Source organism: Hippopotamus amphibius, chromosome 1 (assembly GCF_030028045.1).
Source record: "Hippopotamus amphibius kiboko isolate mHipAmp2 chromosome 1, mHipAmp2.hap2, whole genome shotgun sequence".
Classification (NCBI taxonomy): Eukaryota; Metazoa; Chordata; class Mammalia; order Artiodactyla; family Hippopotamidae; genus Hippopotamus; species Hippopotamus amphibius.
In genome coordinates, this window is record NC_080186.1 from 160,561,796 (window position 1) to 160,581,243 (window position 19,448).

General features: G+C 38.9%; 1 protein-coding gene across 1 annotated transcript; it reads right to left on the minus strand.

Moving 5' to 3' along the window:
* Positions 1–6,918: 6,918 nt before the first annotated feature.
* Positions 6,919–9,398, minus strand: LOC130860310 (protocadherin beta-2-like). Its single transcript, XM_057748324.1, has one exon. The coding sequence runs from the start codon at positions 9,274–9,276 to the stop codon at positions 6,919–6,921; it is 2,358 nt and encodes a 785-aa protein (XP_057604307.1). The 5' UTR covers positions 9,277–9,398.
* Between the last annotated feature and the right edge of the window lie 10,050 nt (positions 9,399–19,448).

Sequence of the window (19,448 nt, forward strand, 5' to 3'; positions counted from 1 at the left end):
TACACAATTGGTTGCCAGACCTGAAGCACAATATTTAAAACATTTTTTCCATTTTGAATATACAGAGAGATAGAATAGTTAGAGGGATAATCTGGTAATTAAATATCAGTTTTAATTCCTCTCCGGTAAAATATAGGCAAGAATTTTAAATATCGAGGGAAAGACAAAAATCATTTTAAAGGAATTTGAATACAAGAAGTCCTAAAGTTCAAATGCTAAACACATACTTTGAAGTTTTGAATAGCCGCACTTGTTTAAAAAAAAAAAGAGAGAGAATGTTTTTTAAGCTTCCTGATGACTTAGGGGCTGTTTTGTTCTTAACTTGAAGGGGGAAAGTACAGAGGGATATTAAACATTAATTGTTGAGAGGAGAGATAAATTGGTTAAATGGGTATTAGATTTTAACTAGTACTTTTAGTTACTGAAATCATACTTCAAATAGTATTATTTCAAAATATTAGGCTAGCATTGATAATTGGTTATTATAAATAGTTTGTGGATTTTATTAGAAATTCTTATAAAAGGAATTATCTCTTGGAATTTTCTACTAAATAGATAAACTAGATACATCAGCTGGCCATTCAAATGAAATAACTGTAAAGCAAACAATACTGCTCACCGGGGAAAGCAAACTGAAATTTAATATCTGCTAGCTAACCTTCCAAACTAAACCTATAAGATGTTTTTAAAAATCACACTAATTGAAATGCAAATTTAGAAAGGAGATATTTGAATAATTAGAGTGGCCTTAGAAATTTGTGATGAAATCCAATATAATTTCTAATAATTCCTTGGATTACAAACTAAATTAAAAATAGTATTTGTATATTTAATGTACCAAAATATTCAAAATATTTATCAAAAAATGTGAGCCCTCCCATTTTGTTATTTTTCAACATTGTTTTGGCTATTCTGGGTCCCTTGCATTTCCAGGTGAATTTTAGCTTCAATTTGCCAATTTCTGCAAAAAAAAAAGCCTTCTGGGATTTTGATAGGGATTCAGTTAAACCAATGTTAAATCTTCCAACTCATGAACACTTTTGATTTACTTAGGTTTTCTTTAATTTCTTTCATTGATGTTTTGTAGTGTTCAGCATACAAGTCTTGCACTTATTAAATTTATTCCTAAGTATTTTATTATTGTTGATGTTATCATAAGTGGAAGTGTTTTCTTCATTTTATTTTTGTATTGTCCAACACTAGTGTATAGAAATACTATTGATTTTTGTATATTGGTCTTGTATCCTTTACTGAATTCATTTATTAATTTTAGTAGTTTTTTGGGGGACTCAGGATTTTCTATATGCACAATCATGTCACCTGAAGAGATACTTTTACTTCGTCTCCAATCTGAATTATTTTATTTCTTTTTCTTGTCTAATTGCTCTGGCTAGAACTTCTAGTACAGTGTTAAATAGGAACAGTGAGAGGGAACATCCTTGTTTTGTTTATGATCTTAGGGAGAAAGCTTTCAGTCTTTCACCATTAAATGCGAAGTTAGATGTGGGTTTTTATAGTTGCCATTTATCAGGTTGAGGAGATTCCCTATTATTCTTAGCTTCATAAGTGTTTTTATCATGAAAAGGTGTTGGATTATGTACAATGCTTTTTCTGCATTTATTGAAATGGTTGTATGGTTTTCCTTTTCTGTTAATATGATGTATTGCATTGATTGACTTTCATATGTTAAATCAACCTTGCATTTCTGGGGCAAACCCCACTTGGTCATGATGTATAATCCTTTTTATATGTTGCTGGAGTCAGTTTGCTATTATTTTGTTGAGGGTTTTTTGTATCTACATTTACAGGAGATATTGGTATTTAATTTTCTTTCCTTGTGTTATCTTTGTCTGGTTCTGGCAGCAAGGTAATACTGGCCTCATAGAATGAATTGGGAAGTGGTCCCTGCTCCTTTTTTTTTTTTTTTAACAAGTTTGTGAAGGATTGGTGTTAATTTTTTTTAATATTTATTTAGTTAGTTATTTACCTATGCCGAGTCTTAGTTGCTGCATGGAGGATCTTCATTATGGCATGCGGGATCATTAGTTGTGGCATGTGGGATCTAGCTCCCTGACCAGGGATTGAACCCTGGGCCCCCTGCACTGGGAACGCAGAGTTTTAGCCACTGGACCACCAGGGAAGTCCCTGGTGTTAATTCTTTAAATGTTCAGTAGAATTCACCAGTGAAGCCATCTAGTCCTGGGCTTTTCTTTGTGGAAAGTTTTTTGATTACTGATTAAATCTTATTGAATACGATGAAACATTCAGGATGAAGAAATCCATTTCCCCAGAGATAAAGAAATTTAGGGGGAAAAAAACCTCAAATGACAATATTTAGAGGGGACAATTTTAATTTTTGATAAACTTCTAATTTTTCTAGAAGTTGAGTTTCTCATCATAGTCTTCCCTCGTGGACAGCCCATATTAGTTGGAGATGATTGGCTTCAAAAATCCGAATGTATTTGTCTCTGATATTCCAGTCAGAAACCTCTCATGTTAATAGTTCTGGAACTAAGTCCCAGTGATGTCAACATCCCCATAATGCTCAGAAGACGGCCTTATGAGCAGCAGTCCGCTGAAGGCTCTCTGTTCATGCTCCACATTGGAGCATCATTGAATAGGAGCAGAGAGAATTCAAAGAGGAAGATGGCTAAATCAAATCAGTGATCAAGAGGATAGAGCACGTGTTGGCTTGAGTAAACTTTGGTGGGTGGTTCAAGGCATGGAAGGTAGGGCTGGGATAGGTCCTAAATCAGGTGTAACACAACTGTGCCAAATAGAAGGTGGCTTCTAGATGTCGTTAATAACAGCACAAGCTTGTGCCTGGCTGTGTCTATCTCTTACAGCCTAGATATGCTTCAGTGCTCCATACTTCCGGGTTGTGGGTCCACATGCCAAACATTAAGTACTTTGAGGCTTTGAATCATTGATAAAAGAGTCATGAGTTCTAGCTCAGGTCACCATCCAGGATACCACCTTTTTCTATCTGGTACCAACTCAGTACACAATATAGGATTGCTTAGCAGTGGGTTTTATTTGTCATCCTGCAAGTTGTATGTGTCATCCAGGACCACCATGTGTAGCACTGCCATCCACATTAAGATCATGTTTTTTCCCTGTAGGTAATTCTCATGTATCAGTTACTTCAGTTACAACTCATTTTTCTCAAAATCAGATTTACTCTAAGATTAAATCAGCTTGTTCATTCTGAAGACTGAAAAGTAAATGATGTCTGCATTAGCTCTCATGTCTATAGCCTTATCAGACATCATGACAGCCAAGAAGCAGAGGGTGACAGTCCCTAAGATTTTATTTCATAGAGCAAATGCAGAGCAGTGCCACCCAAGAGAGACAGGGGCCCGGCTCAAACACATAATTAGGTGTTGGTCCAGAACTTCTGCCTGTGTGTGGCACAGTTGAGCTAAGCTTCTTAATTAAGGCTTGGTTTGGGACTTGCTAGGCAGCACAATGGTTAAAAACCCCCTGCCAATGCAGGGGACACTGGTTCGATCTCTGCTGCAAGATCACACGTGCCGTGGAGCAACTAAGCCCGTGTGTCACAACTATTGAGCCTACACTCACAATGAAGAGTAGCTCCCACTTGCCACAACTAGAGAAAGCCTGCAACTAGAGAAAGCCCATGTGCAGCAACGAAGACCCAACGCAGCCAATAAATAAATAAATTTATTTTTTAAAAAAGGCTTGGATTTGTAGAGCCTGAGGCTGTAACCACCTTGAGCTCCTTCCTCCCTTCGCAAGACTACCAAAACCCATACTGGTATGAGGGAAACCTCCAATAGCATATGAATTCTCAATAAAATATCACCAACTAACAAGACTAACAGTGTAGAAAACACACTCAACAAATAAAACAATGTATACATAAGAAATAGAGATTGGAACAGTATGGAAAGAACTTAAAAGATATTTAATTTCCTCCAATAAAAAAAGAAGGAAATGGCAATTGTGAAAAAGAAAAAAAGAAGAAGAACAAATTGTTGTGAAAACCTGGCAAATGGAAATGGAAATTTTTTAGGGAAAACTATAGTTACTTAAAAAAAATTCAATATATTGGGTGAATCTCAGGTTTGGACCCAGCAAGTATCGGAACATCAAGAATAAAAAAAAAATCTTAGAGTAAAGAAGTTTGCAGATAAAAAAATGAGAACTAGACTGATAAACTTTTCATGAACAGTCTTTAATACCAAAAGAAGGAAAAATAGTTTACATTTTAAAATCTATGATCAACCAAGCCAGTGGCTAAGAATATGAGGATTAGACATAGAAATAACTCTGAATTATGACTAATAAGTTTCCAGCTTTAAAACTTATAACAGTCTACTCTGACAAGAAAAATAGAGTAGTGGGATATATTTTTTAAAAGTGCCATCTTTTAAAGTCTTCATTTGTAAGGAAGCCATATTTAAGGATTAAGGAAGATTTACTAAAAGTGTGGTAAGTTACTTCACTAGTTTTAATGAGTAATATTTGAATACAGTTTAGTCTTTTAACAACTCTACATAAAAATTTAAAGTTCATTTTCATCTCTCTGCTTTTCAGTGTTAAAAACCAGATTAGAATATTAACAAGAGATCAATCTGGAAATAATTCACAGTAATGAATTTGTCCATCCTCTTAGAAGAAAAATTACTAGAAAATTATTATTAATGTAGAAAGTTTTTTTTTAACCTCATGCCAGATTTCCAGTTTGGGGAATTCCAAAAAGTGGCAACAATAGTTAGTACTATACATATAGTGCCCTGTCATGTACTTAATATCTAGATAAAGAAGTTTCTGAAAGTTGTCTTCAAATAAAAGGGTAAAAGGTTTCCAATAGCCAAGAAATAAGAGCAACTCTGAACCAACAGTAAGGTATAATTGTTTCCTATCTTCACATTTAGTCCAAGTGATCTTTTATGGCTTTACTAAACTCTGATCATTTCTCAACAATATATGAATTCAATGCATCTTTCAACTAAGATATTACTAAGTGTCTGTTCTTAATTCTGGATTGAAATGACTCCCTGGTTATATAGCCCCTCCAATTTGAGTCCCAAATTATATACGATATTGGCCAAAAAAGAACTGGCCTCCATATTTCCCATAGTTGAAAACGTCCCTGGCTCTGACACTATCTGGAACTAAGCCAGCCTAATACAGAGAAGTCTTGATCAGAATTCTTTGTCTCTTCTCTGATATTCATGAAAATTCAGCTAAGTATGAAAAGAAGAAAAAAAAAATTGACCAAAGAGCCAGATTCAAATATCTCTACAAAGTACTTAATGAGTGAAAGGAAATGCTCTTTCCCCTGACTATTAAGGATTCATGTATTTGACTTTCAGTTATATAAAATAACACCATTGTAATGTGATTATAACTTTATGTGTGATTGAAGACGTCAATATTAAATTTTGTTTCTTATGGTCATTAGGTTTTGTGGATGTTTTTGAGCTGTAATTGACATATAACACTATATTAGTTTCAGGTATGATACATAATGATTTGATATTTGTGCATATCGCAAATGATGACATAAGTCTAGTTAACATCTAGTTAACATTCTTTTTCTCTTTGAAGAATTTTCAAAATCTTTGAGAAACTTCGGCTCTCTTTCTTCTAGTCAGGAATATTCAATTCCTGGAAAGTTCTCTCCCTCTGGATGAGAAAATGCTTATGAAGAGAAATTTTATTTTTTTCCTAATCAGATTCTTTAACTGGGGACTAAATATTATTTTACTTTAAAATAAGTTTTTTCTATTTCATTCAAAATAGACAAAAAAATTGATGTTTAGTTGTTTCAAGATTTTATTCTTAACTGCAGCTAATTTAGATATTGCTCTCTCTTCTTTAGAACTTCCCATTCTTCTCATCTTCTTTTAATTACTCTATAGGAGGTAGAATGCTGATGTGGATGGGCATTGTTTATCCCAGAAGGACCATACATAATCCTAAATCATGTCAAGTTGAAATCTGAAGGAGGGAACTAAGAGAGGAAACAAAATATTTCTTTCATGTATCACCATATAAATGCCAAGTAGATATTAATTTTTTTAAAAGTAAGATTGGATAGGACACCGTTTTTACTATAAAGCATTAAGAGAACATATATGCACGTACTTCCTTGAAATTTTTTAGAATGGCCCTCGGGTTGATAATATTTACATCTCAGAAGTTACAAAATAAATTGTCATCCCGCCAGATGCCTTATGTTTTTATGCCAAATGGAAAAGGTACGATCAGTTGTTCAAAATACCTTATGTTTAATTCTTTTTTGTCAGTTATCCATCATAAGTACACAGTAGGCAAATCTAAGAGTAATCCGACTTAACCTACATTTTGTCCACTTTTGGCCAATATAAGCATGCACAATGTTGAAATATTAATTGCGAATGTTAAACAGAAAATGAATTATATGTATAAGTTTTATTTGAGTACTAAGCCTCTGAAAAATGATACACTTTAAAATGGTATATTTTAAAGAAAATATTTTTATCTATCCACTTCATTAACTACAGACAAAGCTGCTTTAGGAGTATTATAAAGAATATTGTCTGACTATATTCAACAGGGTAAATTATAAGACTGGTGGTTCAGAACTCTCTACATCGCTTTGAATATAGAATTTGAAATAACTACCTTAAATAACCCTCTCTGAAAGCATCACTAAAAGACAATGCATTTATTTTTACTCACCTGTTAGAAAAAGAGGCATTAAGACTGGATTGAAAAGATAGGGAGCAGATGAAAAAAGGAGAACATGCAAGGATTAACTAACGAGAGAGAAAGTAAAATCAATATATAAACAAAATACTGTATCAACTCAAGAGCCTTGATTTAAAAGAAGGCATTCGTAGCCAAACAACTTTTTGATTCTTCTGTTAATGAAACCTACGGTATTCTTCCAATTGCCATTTTGCGCTAGTCCTGCCCAGTGTCTTGAACCAGACCACTAGGCAGAATCGGCTTCAAGAATTTAAGCTCATTTAACCCGGAGCCTCCCGTCAGACACACCTCGTACTGGTAGCTCTGGGACAGGGTCCCCGTGCCGCTGACGTCCACCAGCGGGCCCGGAAAGTGGCCCTCGGGCACCGAACGGCGGCCCACCGAGGCCGCCCCGCCCCTCCTGCGCAGCCGCACCGCCACGAACACCAGCACCGAGAAGAGGAAGAGCGACGACACCGACGCCAGGGCCACCACCAGGTAGACGGTGAGCGGGTCGGCCGGGCCCGCGTCCGCCGCTTCCGCTTCCGGGGCCGGCAGGTAGGGCTGCGAGAAGCCGTCCACCAGCAGCACGTGCAGCGTGACGCTGGCCGACAGCGGCGGCTCGCCGTTGTCCTTGACCTGCACCACCAGCCGCTGCTTGGCCGCGTCGCGCTCGCTCAGCGGCCGGGCCGTGCGCACCTCGCCGTTGTGCGCCCACACGCCGAACAGCCCGGGCTCCGTGGCCTTGAGCAGCTGGTACGACAGCCAGGCGTTCTGGCCCGCGTCGCCGTCCACCGCCACCACCTTGGTCACCAGGTAGCCCGCCTCGGCCGCCCTGGGCACCAGCTCGGTGCAGGGCGCCGAGGCGTTCTGCAGCGGGTGCAGCACGAAGGGCGCGTTGTCGTTGGCGTCCTCCACGAGCACGCGCACCAGCGCCTGGCTGCTGAGCGGCGGCGAGCCGCGGTCGGCGGCGCCCACGCGGAACTCGAAGGCCCGCAGGGCCTCGTAGTCCAGCGACCTCAGGGCGAACAGGTGGCCGTTGTCCGGGTTGACGGACACCAGGGAGGCGAGGGGCACGTGCGGGTCGTGGGGCGGCAGCAGCGAGTAGGTGACCTGGGCGTTGGCGCCCGCGTCTCTGTCTGTGGCGCTGACGCTGCCGATGTGCAGGGCGGGGCTGTTGTTCTCGCGCACCCGCAGGGTGTAGGCGGTCTGGGTGAAGGCGGGGGCGTTGTCGTTGACGTCGGACACCCGCACGGTTATGTTGTGCTCGGTTTTCAGCCTGGGGGTCCCCATATCTGAGATGGTGATGGTCATGTTATATTGGGATCTTGTTTCTCGGTCCAGGGCTGTGTTTGTGATTAAAGTGTAAAAATTCTCAACAGAGGGTTTAAGGATGAAAGGAAGACCATCTTGAATGGAGCAGACCATCCTTCCATTGTCTCCTGAGTCAGGATCTGAAACGCTGAATACAGCAATTATGGTCTCCTGCAAGTTTTCTGGGATGTCGCTGATAAGTGTTGACATGGTCAGTTCCGGCGGGTTGTCATTCAAATCCATTACTTGGACAAACACCACACAACTGCCAGAAAGGCCCCCACCATCTGTCGCCTGAATATTTAATGTGTAAGTCTGAACAGATTCAAAATCCAGTTCCTGTTTTAAAAGGAGTTCTCCCGATTTTGCATTTATTCGAAATGTTTTGCGAATATCTTCAGATGCTTGGGAAAATACATAAGATATTTCTCCATAGGCTCCAATATCTAAATCTCTGGCAGAGACGATGGCTACCTGGGATCCAATGGGGCTGTTTTCCAGGACCTGCACCTCATAGTGCAGCTTTGCAAACTCGGGGGCATTATCATTGATATCTAAGACTTCAATGCGGATTAGGGCGGTCCCAGGCCTGGGTGGAATCCCACCATCCAGCGCTGTGAGGGTTAATCTGATCTCAGGCTGTTCCTCTCGATCCAGTGCTTTGTCCAGCACCAGCTGTGGTAATATTGTGCCGTCGAAACTGTCTTGTAATTTAAGATGGAAGTGGGAATTGGGGCTGACTGTATAACTTTGGAGACCATTGCTTCCTACATCTAAGTCCTGGGCACGCTCTATTAGGAAAGTAGTTCCAGGAGTGATACTTTCTGAAATTTTCAAAATCATTTCTTTGTCTAGGAAAACAGGGGAATGATCATTTATGTCCCTAATCCGCAGCTCAGCCTGGAAAAACTGCAAGGGATTTTCCAATAACATCTGGAAAGGTAGTACACAGGGCTCGGTAGGGCCACACAGCTCCTCCCGGTCCAGTTTCTCATATAACAACAAATCCCCCGTCTGCCTATCAAAATGCAAACCCATTTTTTTCCCCTTGGAAATGACCCGGGGCGCCCGCGCAGCTAGGTCGGCTACCTCCAGCCCCAAGTCTTTCAACAGATTGGCCACAAAGGAGCCACTGTCCATTTCTTCGGCCACTGAATAATGCCTAGGCTCAGAACCAGCCTGAGTTATGCCCAGCAAAACAAAGAATACCAAGACTTGCCTTTGTTTCAGAAAGCGTTCCTGTCTCTCTCCTGCCTCCATCGCCCTCGTCTCCCAGCAAACTTGACCCAGCTCGGATTCACGTTGTTGCTGATCTGTCTCCCAGTATCACTCAGATACTGGGATAAGTGGAGATGCCTAGGGCCCTGATTTACCGGAGCCACTGCCTTAGAAAGCCTCCTCTTCCTGGTTGCATCTTTAGTAGAGCAACTGGCTAGAGGAGCAGACTGGTAGCTTTCTTCCTTCCACTTTTAATGCTGCAGCGCCACCCCGCGTCCTTTCGGAGTGTTTATTTTATCCAAAACATTAAGGAAATGCCAGTCCTTTCTTTCAGACTGATGGCAGTCTGAATGGAATATTTTCAAGTAGTTCTCTCAGTGTACCGAAGTAACAGTAATTCCATATTATCTAAAATCCAGTCCCTAATAAATTTCATTAATTATCCTTCCATTGTCCTCCCTCAGTTTTCAACTTAAGAATTTATATTCATTCTTGAGTTCCTTTTACAAATGTGCTTATCTTCTTAACCACTTGATATCAGGAATGTCTTAGAAAATTTGTTTTTTAAGCAAGTTTTGTGATTGTATTGCGTGTTACAACTGCTTATTCTAGAACAGCCCCCTGTATTTTATTGATATTGAATTTTTTGAAGTGTCCAGATCAGTTGTCTTGTAGGTAAATAAAAATATAAAAAATAGCTAAGGCATTGGTACTTGTTGACTATAAATTACCAATTAGCTATGCTTCAGAAGAAAACACTACTAAAGACAGAGCAATAAAACAACAACTATAACATTATTCAGAAAGGGGATGTTTCCCTCTACTTTTTACCCAGGGCCCAAAAAGCAAGAATGCCAAGGGTGATAGCTGTCTCCACCTACTGTCTTGTTTTCAGCCTCAAAGAACGTAATTTAATTGGAGATAAAGTGATGTTAATGAGATGTATCTCTCATCTCTCTGTCTTACATTAGGTTGGCAGAGTATGGGAATTTTTTTAACATTCGATGGAAAGAAAATTCTGGAAGGAAGGACCAAGGCATTTTCTTCTTATTCCAGAGTTCTGAGATAATCCTTAAAGAGGTGAAATCTGCTTCTGGAAGTACTCTAGAATGAACAGATAAGCGTCAACGTGACCAATTTTATGGAATTGTCATCCAGTGGAATCGTCATCTGACATCTTTCACGTGAAGAAAGGTATTTCTGAAACTATTTCTGATGTAAATTGCCTGAGTGTTTGCCATGTAGCCGTGAAGTTGCCTGATAATTTTCTTGCAGTGGATGTTTATAATGCACATATAGGAGTGGTATTTAAAGTGTTTGGTGAGTATGCACCAGAGATTGGAAAATTCAGTGAGCCTGGAGAATTCTGTGAACCGTTCCTTAATTTGCTGAGATTAAATCTTTAGCAGGCTTTGACGACCAGGTTGCTGAAGAGCATGCATCTCAAAGGTTGTTACTGATTGTCATAATCTGGACCTTAGCAGGTCTGAGACTAGTGTTGATAGCTACCATTCTTTTCTGTGAAAGTTACACTTAGCTTAGGTTGTTCTTCATCCAGTCATTTTCCCCCACGAATGGGCAAATTACTACCCCACTATTGCATCGCATATTATTGTGAAATTGAACTCCCTATGTGGTTTCCAATGATGGAAAATTCACCCACATCTCATGCACATCCCCATGCACATTCTGAAACATTCACAAAATTTTTCAAAGGGGCAACATCTCAGATTCATAGATTTTTCTCAAAAACAAAAAAAGTTTACAGGTATACTTCTAAATGTATAGTTTCTATAGGTCTGGCTTCCTATTTGGGAGTAAAGGCTTTTCTGTGGGTGTATCTGAAATATTCTTTCATCTCTTAATAGTTAAATCCACCCACAGAAGAGCCCTTCCTCGCGAATCTTTGGTCACTTTGGAAACCACCTTGCTTGGGTCTGTCCTCCCGCCGCTAAGCAGACACTTCCCTTTCCACTGCGAACCCAAATCTCCAGAAACTGTCTATAAAAAGCAGCTTTCCTTTTCCTGGGCCGCCTACGCTACGCCCAGAAAGAAAAGGAAAACTCACAACTTGCATTTCTCTGTCAGATTTTCTCTCAGTTTCCAGCATAGCCTCTTTGTGTTGTCTTTAATGAAAGAAGCCTTCGGAAGTCTTCCAGGAGGGATAACAGTCAACATATATCTTGTCCCCATTTGTTTGAAGAAATGTCTGAAATCAGAGCTTTCTGCCGACGTTTCCCAAGGCGCGTCGATCCCCAGCACCTCTCAGATTTTGTCTTTTCTAAAATGGACTCTATGGCAAGTGCAGGGCCCCTCCTTTTTTTAAACCTGCAGCGCCGCCAGGCGTCTGAACTGAAAACCTGGTTTTTACAGCGCTTTCCCTCAGAAACTGTCAAAAATCTGTTCTTGTCGCATGGTCTAGTGGCACAAGTCTTACCTCCTGAGAGTTTAAATTACTTTTCCAACTTTTGCATTAGCTAATTACAATTTTTAATTGGTATATGGCTTTATTATCAGCCAGCTGTACAATTTCTTTTGAGAGTAACTTGAATTTGATTTCTTTCATTTCAGACAGGCCAGTCGTTTGGCGGTACATTCATTGAGTTTTTTAATTCATCGGCAGGTGTTTATTACACACAGATTAATTTCAGGCACTGTGAAAGGCATTAGGGATGTAAAATTGAATAAAGCCTGGCACCTACACCCCAAGAGGATACAGCCTAGAAGGATGACACAAGTAAAGCGACAATTACTATAGTGAATGATAAGTGTTAAGAGATTTATTTGCACAGGCACTCTGAAGTACTCAAAAGGGATATTTAAGTAATAACAGAAATGGGGTATCAGGGAAGATTCTCAGAGGAGATGAGATTTGAGCTAAATTGAATTTTATGGTACCAACATAAACAGAAACCAATTGAAATGATTTTCTACTGCAGATAAAGTATTTCTGATTTTACAGGAAAGATTTACTCAGATGATGGGAACATCGTGACTTATGTGGGATGCAGCCTTTTCCCTCAGTCAGTCAACAGCACAGAGCTCTGTATGAAGTGTTGTGGGGTGACAACTAACTAAAAGACTAGGGCTGGGCCATTTTTTCCTAATTGAATTTGCTCCTCTATCTAATACTCAACTTAAAGGAGAGTCCTGCAGCATTAGTATGTGCAATATATGAGTGTTTTGTTCTTTAACAATATTTTTAGGAGATATTTTCAAGTGGTGATTAAAAGCACAGACTTTTATGTCAGGAAGACTCACATTCATGTACTGGCTCTGCTACATCGTGTATGTTAAGTTAGGAAAATTATTTACTCTCTCCAGACTTAAGTTTCCTTGTTTGGGGAAAAAAATGGATATAATGATGATATCTACTTCATGAAGTTGTAAGAATTAACTGAAATGATACTTATGAAATGGTTAGCGTAGTGTTTTTGAGCATCATGGTGTCATAAGTGCTAGCTATTGTTTAAGTGGTGATACAATGAAAATAGGAACTTATCTACATAGTTTGCTTTACTTGTACAAACAAATGTAAGTCTAAATGACTCCTGTATGCACTGTTGGGAATGTAAATTGGTGCAGCCATTATGGAAAAGAATATGGAGGTTCCTAAGAAAATTTTTTTAAAAAACCTATCATAGGATCCAGCAATTCCACTTATGGGTATATATCTGAAGGAAATTAAATCACTATCTCGAAGAGATATTGCATCACCCTGTTCGTTGTAGCATTATTCACAATAGCCAAGACGGGGGAAAAAACCTAAGTGTCCATCAATGGATGAATAAAGAAAATGGGGGGGGGGGTGTATGTGTGTGTGTGTGTGTATAGTAGTTATATCAGGAAAAGGATATGTTAACTAACCTTATTGTGGTAAACATTTTGCAGCACTATTAAAGTAGTGGCAAGAGGATAGAACCAAGCAGGGTGGTTTTCAAAGAGATCAGAAAATATTTTTAGATCCACCCACAGAAGAGCCTTTGCCTCCAACTAGGAAGGCAGATGTATAGAAGCTCTATATTTCCAAGTATACCTTGTAGACTTCCTTTCTGTATTGAGAAAAATCTATGCGTCTGAGATGTCCCCCCTTTGAAAAATTCTTTTAGAGTTCCAGAATATACATGAGGACATATGTGAGATTTGGGTGAATATTTCATCATTGAAAACTACACAGTCAGTTCAGTTTTCATCTTGTTGTTGTTGTAATTATGGTGACAATATTAGAGCTCTCCTCTCATAGCAAATTACTATTTTTGAAGTACAGTTGATTTACAATACTGTGTTAGTTAAGAGTGTGCAGCCAGCAAGAGAAACCATAAACAGGACAAGAAGACAACCCTCAGAATGGGAGAAAATACTTGCCAACGAAGCAACTGGCAAAGGATTAATCTCCAAAACATACAAGCAGCTCATGCAGCTCAATACCAAAAAAGCAAATAACCCAATCCACAAATGAGCAGAAGACCTAAATAGACAATTCTCCACAGAAGACATGCAGGTGGCTAACAAACACATGAAAAGATGCTCAACATCACTAATCATTAGAGAAATGCAGGTCAAAGCCACAATGAGGTATCACCTCACACCAGTCAGAATGGCCATCATCAAAAAATCTAGAAACAATAAATGCTGGAGAGGGTGCAGAGAAAAGGGAACCCTTCTGCACTGTTGGTGGGAATGTAAATTGGTACAGCCACTATGGAAAACAGCATGGAGGTTCCTTAAAAAACTAAAAATAGAACTACCATATGACCCAGCAATCCCACTACTGGGCATATACCCTGAGAAAACCATAATCCAAAAAGAAATATGTACTGTAATATTCATTGCAGCACTATTTACAATAGCCAGGACATGGAAACAACCTAAATGCCCATCAACAGATGAATGGATGAAGAAGATGTGGTACATATATACAATGGAATATTACTTAGCCATAAAAAGGAGTGAAATTGAGTTATTTGTAGTAAGGTGGATGGACTTAGAGTCTGTCATACAGAGTGAAGTAAACTGGAAAGAGAAAAACAAATACCATATGCTAACTCATATATGTGGAATCTAAAAAAATGGTACTGATGATCCCAGTGACAGGGCAAGAATAAAGATGCAGATGTAGAGAATGGACTTGAGGACACAGGGAAGGGGATGGGGCGAAGGGCAAGCTGGGACAAAGTGAGAGAATAGAATTGACATATATACACTACCAAATGTAAAATAGATATCTGGTGGGAAGCTGCTGCATAACACAGGGAGATCAACTCAATGATGGGTTATGACTTAGAGGCCTGGAATAGGGAAGGTGGGAAGGAGTCACAGGAGGGAGGGGATATGGGGATATATGTATAAAATCAGCTGATTGACTTTGTTGTATAGCAGAAACTGGCACAACAGTGTAAAGCAATTATATTCCAATAAAGAGCTTTAAAAAAAAACTGTGAAGCAAAGTGATTCAAGAGGGTGTATATATATATATATACACACACACATATATGTATATATTCATTTTCAGATTCATTTTCATTATAAATTATTGTGAGGTATTGAATATAGCTCCCTGTGCTATACAGTAACTCCTTGTTTTTTATTTTATATATAATAGTGTGTATCTATTAATCCCAACTCCTATTTTATCCCCACCCCCCTTTCCCCTTGGGAAACCATAATTTTGTTTTCTGTTTTGGATTTGTAAAAAGTTTATTTGTATTACTTTTTATATTCTTTTTTTTAACAGACAATAAACAGCATATATTTAGAGTGTACAATTTGGTATCCCAATCTCCCAATTCATCCCCCCTCAACCTTCCCTGCTTTCCCCACTTGATGTCCATATGTTTGTTCTCTACATCTGTGTCTCTATTTCTCCCTTGCAAACCAGTTGATTTGTACCATTTTTCTATATTCCACATATATGTGTTAATATACTATATTTGTTTTTCTCTTTCTGACTCACTTCACTCCGTATGACAATCTCTAGGTCCATCCATGTCTCTACAAATGTCCCAGTTTCATTGCTTTTTACAGCTGAGTAATATTCCATTGTATACATGTACCACATCTTCTTTATACATTCATCTGTTGATGGACATTTAGGTTGTTTCCATGTCCTGGCTATTGTAAATAGTGCAGAAATGAACATTGGAGTGCATGTGTCTTTTTGAATTATGGTGTTCTCTGGGTATATGCCCAGTAGTGGGATTGCTGGGTCATATGGTAGTTCTATTTTTAGTTTTGCAAGGAACCGCCATACTGTCCTCCATAGTGGCTGTACCAATTTACATTCCCACCAACAGTGCAAGAGGGTTCTCTTTTCTCCACACCCTCTCCAGCATTTACTGTTTGTAGATTTTCTAATGATGCCCATTCTAACTGGTGTGACATGATACCTCATTGTAGTTTTGATTTGCATTTCTCTAATAATTAGTGATGTTGAGCAGCTTTTCATGTGTCTCTTGGCCATCTGTATGTTATCTTTGGAGAAATGCCTATTCAGGTCTTCTGCCTATTTTTTGATTGAGTTGCTTGTTTTTTTGATATTGACCTGGATGAACTGTTTATATATTTTGGAGATTAATCCTTTGTCTGTTGATTCATTTGCAAATATTTTCTCCCATTCTGAGGGTTGTCTTTTCGTCTTGCTTATAGTTTCCTTTGCTGTGCAGAAGCTTTGAAGTTTCATTCCGTCCCACTTATTTACTTTTGTTTTTATTTCCATTATTCTAGGGGGTGGATCAAAAAAGATCTTGCTGTGATTTACGTCGAAGAGTGTTCTTCCTATGTTTTCCTCTAGGAGTTTTATAGTGACTGGCCTTACATTTAGGTCTTTAATCCATTTGGAGTTTATTTTTGTGTAAGGTGTTAAGGAGTGTTCTAATTTCATTCTTTCACATGTAGCTGTCCAGTTTTCCCAGTACCACTTATTGAAGAGGCTGCCTTTTCTCCATTGTATATCCTTGGCTCCTTTGTCATACATTAGTTGACCATAGTTTATCTCCGGGCTTTCTATCCTGTTCCATTGATCTACATTTCTGTTTTTGTGCCAGTACCATACTGTCTTGATCCCTGTAGCCTTGTAGTATAGCCTGAAGTCAGGAAGCCTGATTCCACCAACTCTGTCTTTCCTTCTCAAGATTGCTTTGGCTATTCGGGGTCTTTTGTGTTTCCATACAGATCATAAAATTTCTTGTTCTAGTTCTGTGAAAAATGCCATTGGTCATTTGATCAGGATTGCATTGAATCTGTAAATTGCTTTCGGTAGGATAGTCATTTTCACAATGTTGATTCTTCCAATCCAAGAACGTGGTATGTCCATCTGTTTGTGTCATCTTTGATTTCTTTCATTAGTGTCTTACAGTTTTCTGAGTACAGGTCTTTTACCTCCTTGGTTAGGTTTTACTCCTAGATATTTTATTCTTTTTGTTGCAGTGGTGAATGAGATTGTTTCCTTAATTTCTCTTTCTGATCTTTCATTGATAGTGTATAGAAATGCAAGAGATTTTTGTGTGTTCATTTTGTATCCTGAAACTTCACTGAATTCATTGATTAGCTCAAGTAGTTTTCTGGTGGCATCTTTAGTATTTTCTATGTATGATATCATGTCATACATAGAAAGAAGTTTTACTTCTTCTTTTCCAATTTGGATTCCTTTTATATCTTTTTCTTCTCTGATTGCTGTGGCAAGGACTTCCAAAACTATGTTGAACAGTAGTGGCGCGAGTGGACATCCTTGTCTTGTTCCAGATCTTAGAGGGAATGCTTTCAGTTTTTCACCATTGAGAAGGATATTTGCTGTGCGTTTGTCATATATGGCCTTTATTATGTTGAGTAGCTTCCCTCTATGCCCACCTTCTGGAGAGTTTTTATCATAAATGGGTGTTGAATTTTGTCAAAAGCCTTTTCTGCGTCTATTGAGATGATCGTGTGGTTTTTATCCTTCAATTTGTTAATATGGTATATCATATTGATTGATTTGCGCATATTGAAGAATCCTTGCATTCCAGGAATAAACCCCACTTGATCATGGTGTATGATCCTTTGAATGTGTTGTTGGATTCTGTTGGCTACTATTTTGTTGAGGATTTTTGCATCTAAATTCATCAGTGATATTGGTCTGTAATTTTCTTTTTTGTAGTATCTTTGTCTGGTTTTGGTGTCAGGGTGATGGTGGCCTCATAAAATGAGTTTGGGAGTGTTCCTTCCTCCGCAATGTTTTGGAAGAGTTTGAGAAGGATGGGTGTTAGCTCTTCTCTAAATGTTTGATACAATTCACTTGTGAATCCATCTGGTCCTGGACTTTTGTTTGTTGGGAGATTTTTAATCACAGTTTCAATTTCATTACTTGTGATTGGTCTGTTCATATTTTCTCTGTCTTCCTGATTCAGTCTTGAAAGGTTATACCAAAGAATCTGTCCATTTCATCCAGGTTGTCCATTTTATTGGCATATAGTTGCTTGTAGTAATCTCTTATGGTGCTTTTATATTTCTGCGGTGTCTGTTGTAACTTCTCCTGTTTCATTTCTAATTTTATTGATTTGAGTCCTCTCCCTCTTTTTCTTGATGAGTCTTACTAGAGGTTTATCAATTTTATCTTCTTAAAGAACCAGCTTTTAGTTTTATTGATTTTTGCTATTGTTTTCTTTGTTTCTATTTCACTTATTTCTGCTCTGATCTTTATGATTTCTCTCCATCTACTAACTTTGGGTTTTGTTCGCTCTTGGCAACCACCAGTGTGTTCTCCATATCTCAGAATCTTTTTCTGTTTTGTAGATATAATTAATTATTTGTGTCATATTTCACATTCCACATGTAAGTGATACATAAGGTATTTGTCTTTCTGTTTCCGACTTCCTTCACTTGGTATGATAATGTTGATGTCCATTCATGTTGCTACAAATGGCATTATTTCATTCTTTGTTGTGGCAGAGTAGTACTCCATTGTATATATATACCACATCTTCTTGATCCATTCATCTGTCAGTGGACATTTAGGTTGTTTCTATGTCTTGGCTATTGTGAAGAGTCCTGCTATGAACATAAGGATGCATATATTTGTTTGAATGATGGTTTTTTTCTGGGTAAATGCCCAGGAGTGGGGTTGCTCAGTTACATGGTAACTGTACACTTCTTGAGGAATATGCATGCTGTTTTCTATATTGGCTGCAACAATTTACATTCCTATCAACAGTGTAGGAGGGTTTCTTTTTTTCCCACACTCTCTCCAGCATTTGTTATTTATAGAGTTTTTAATGATGGCTATTATGACCAGTGTGCATTGGTACTTTATTGTAGTTTTGATTTGCATTTTTCTAATTATTAGCATGTTGAGCATCTTTTCATATGCATTTTGGTTATTTGTGTGGTTTTTTTGAGCAATGTCTTTAGGCCTTCTTCTAAGTTTTCAAATGGTTTTTTTGGGTTTTTTGATATTGAATTTTATGATCTTATTGTCATTTTAATTGTTTAGAATTTTTTTCCTTAGGTTTTTTTTTTTTTTTGGTCCTTTCTTGTTTTATCCTTATGTGATTTGATGACTGTCTTTAGTGTTATGTTTGGTTTGTTTTTTATGAATTTTTGGTTTGTTGTCACAATGAGGTTTTTATAAAGCAGTTCATATATATATCTATTTTTGTTTGTTTATTATTTTAAGGTGCTTATCTCCTTTCAATTGCATTTGAGGTTAGTACTGGCCTACCGGTGGGCAGAGGCAGGGCCTGGGGTCTGGTTGTAGGACCCAGGGGTGCCAGAGCTGGTGTCTGATTGCTGATGGGCAGGGCACAGTTCCTGACACAGTTGTGTACGAGGTCTTGGGTATCTTGAAATTTGTGTTGGCCTGTTGGTGGACAAGGCTGTGGCCCAGCCAGTCTCAGGGCGGGGTCTGGTCTGCTGATGGGCAGGCTGGGTTCTCAGGCTGGGAGATTATGGTTTTCTTGAGTCTGGTGTCTGCCTCCTAGTGGGTGAGGCTGGTCCAGAGGCTAGAGCAGGCTCCCTGGAAATCAGGACCAGGAACCAGGGGATTCTGAGACTGGTGCCTGGCCATTTGGTGACTGGAGCTGGGTCCTGGGCCCTCTGGTGGGCAGGGCCATTTCAGAGGCAACTGTGGGCTCAGGGGGTCTTAAGGCAGCCTATCTGCTGATGGGTATGGCTGTGTCCATGCCCAGTTAGTAGCTTGGCCTGAGGCATTCCAGCTCTGGCACCTACATGCTGTTGGGTGGAGC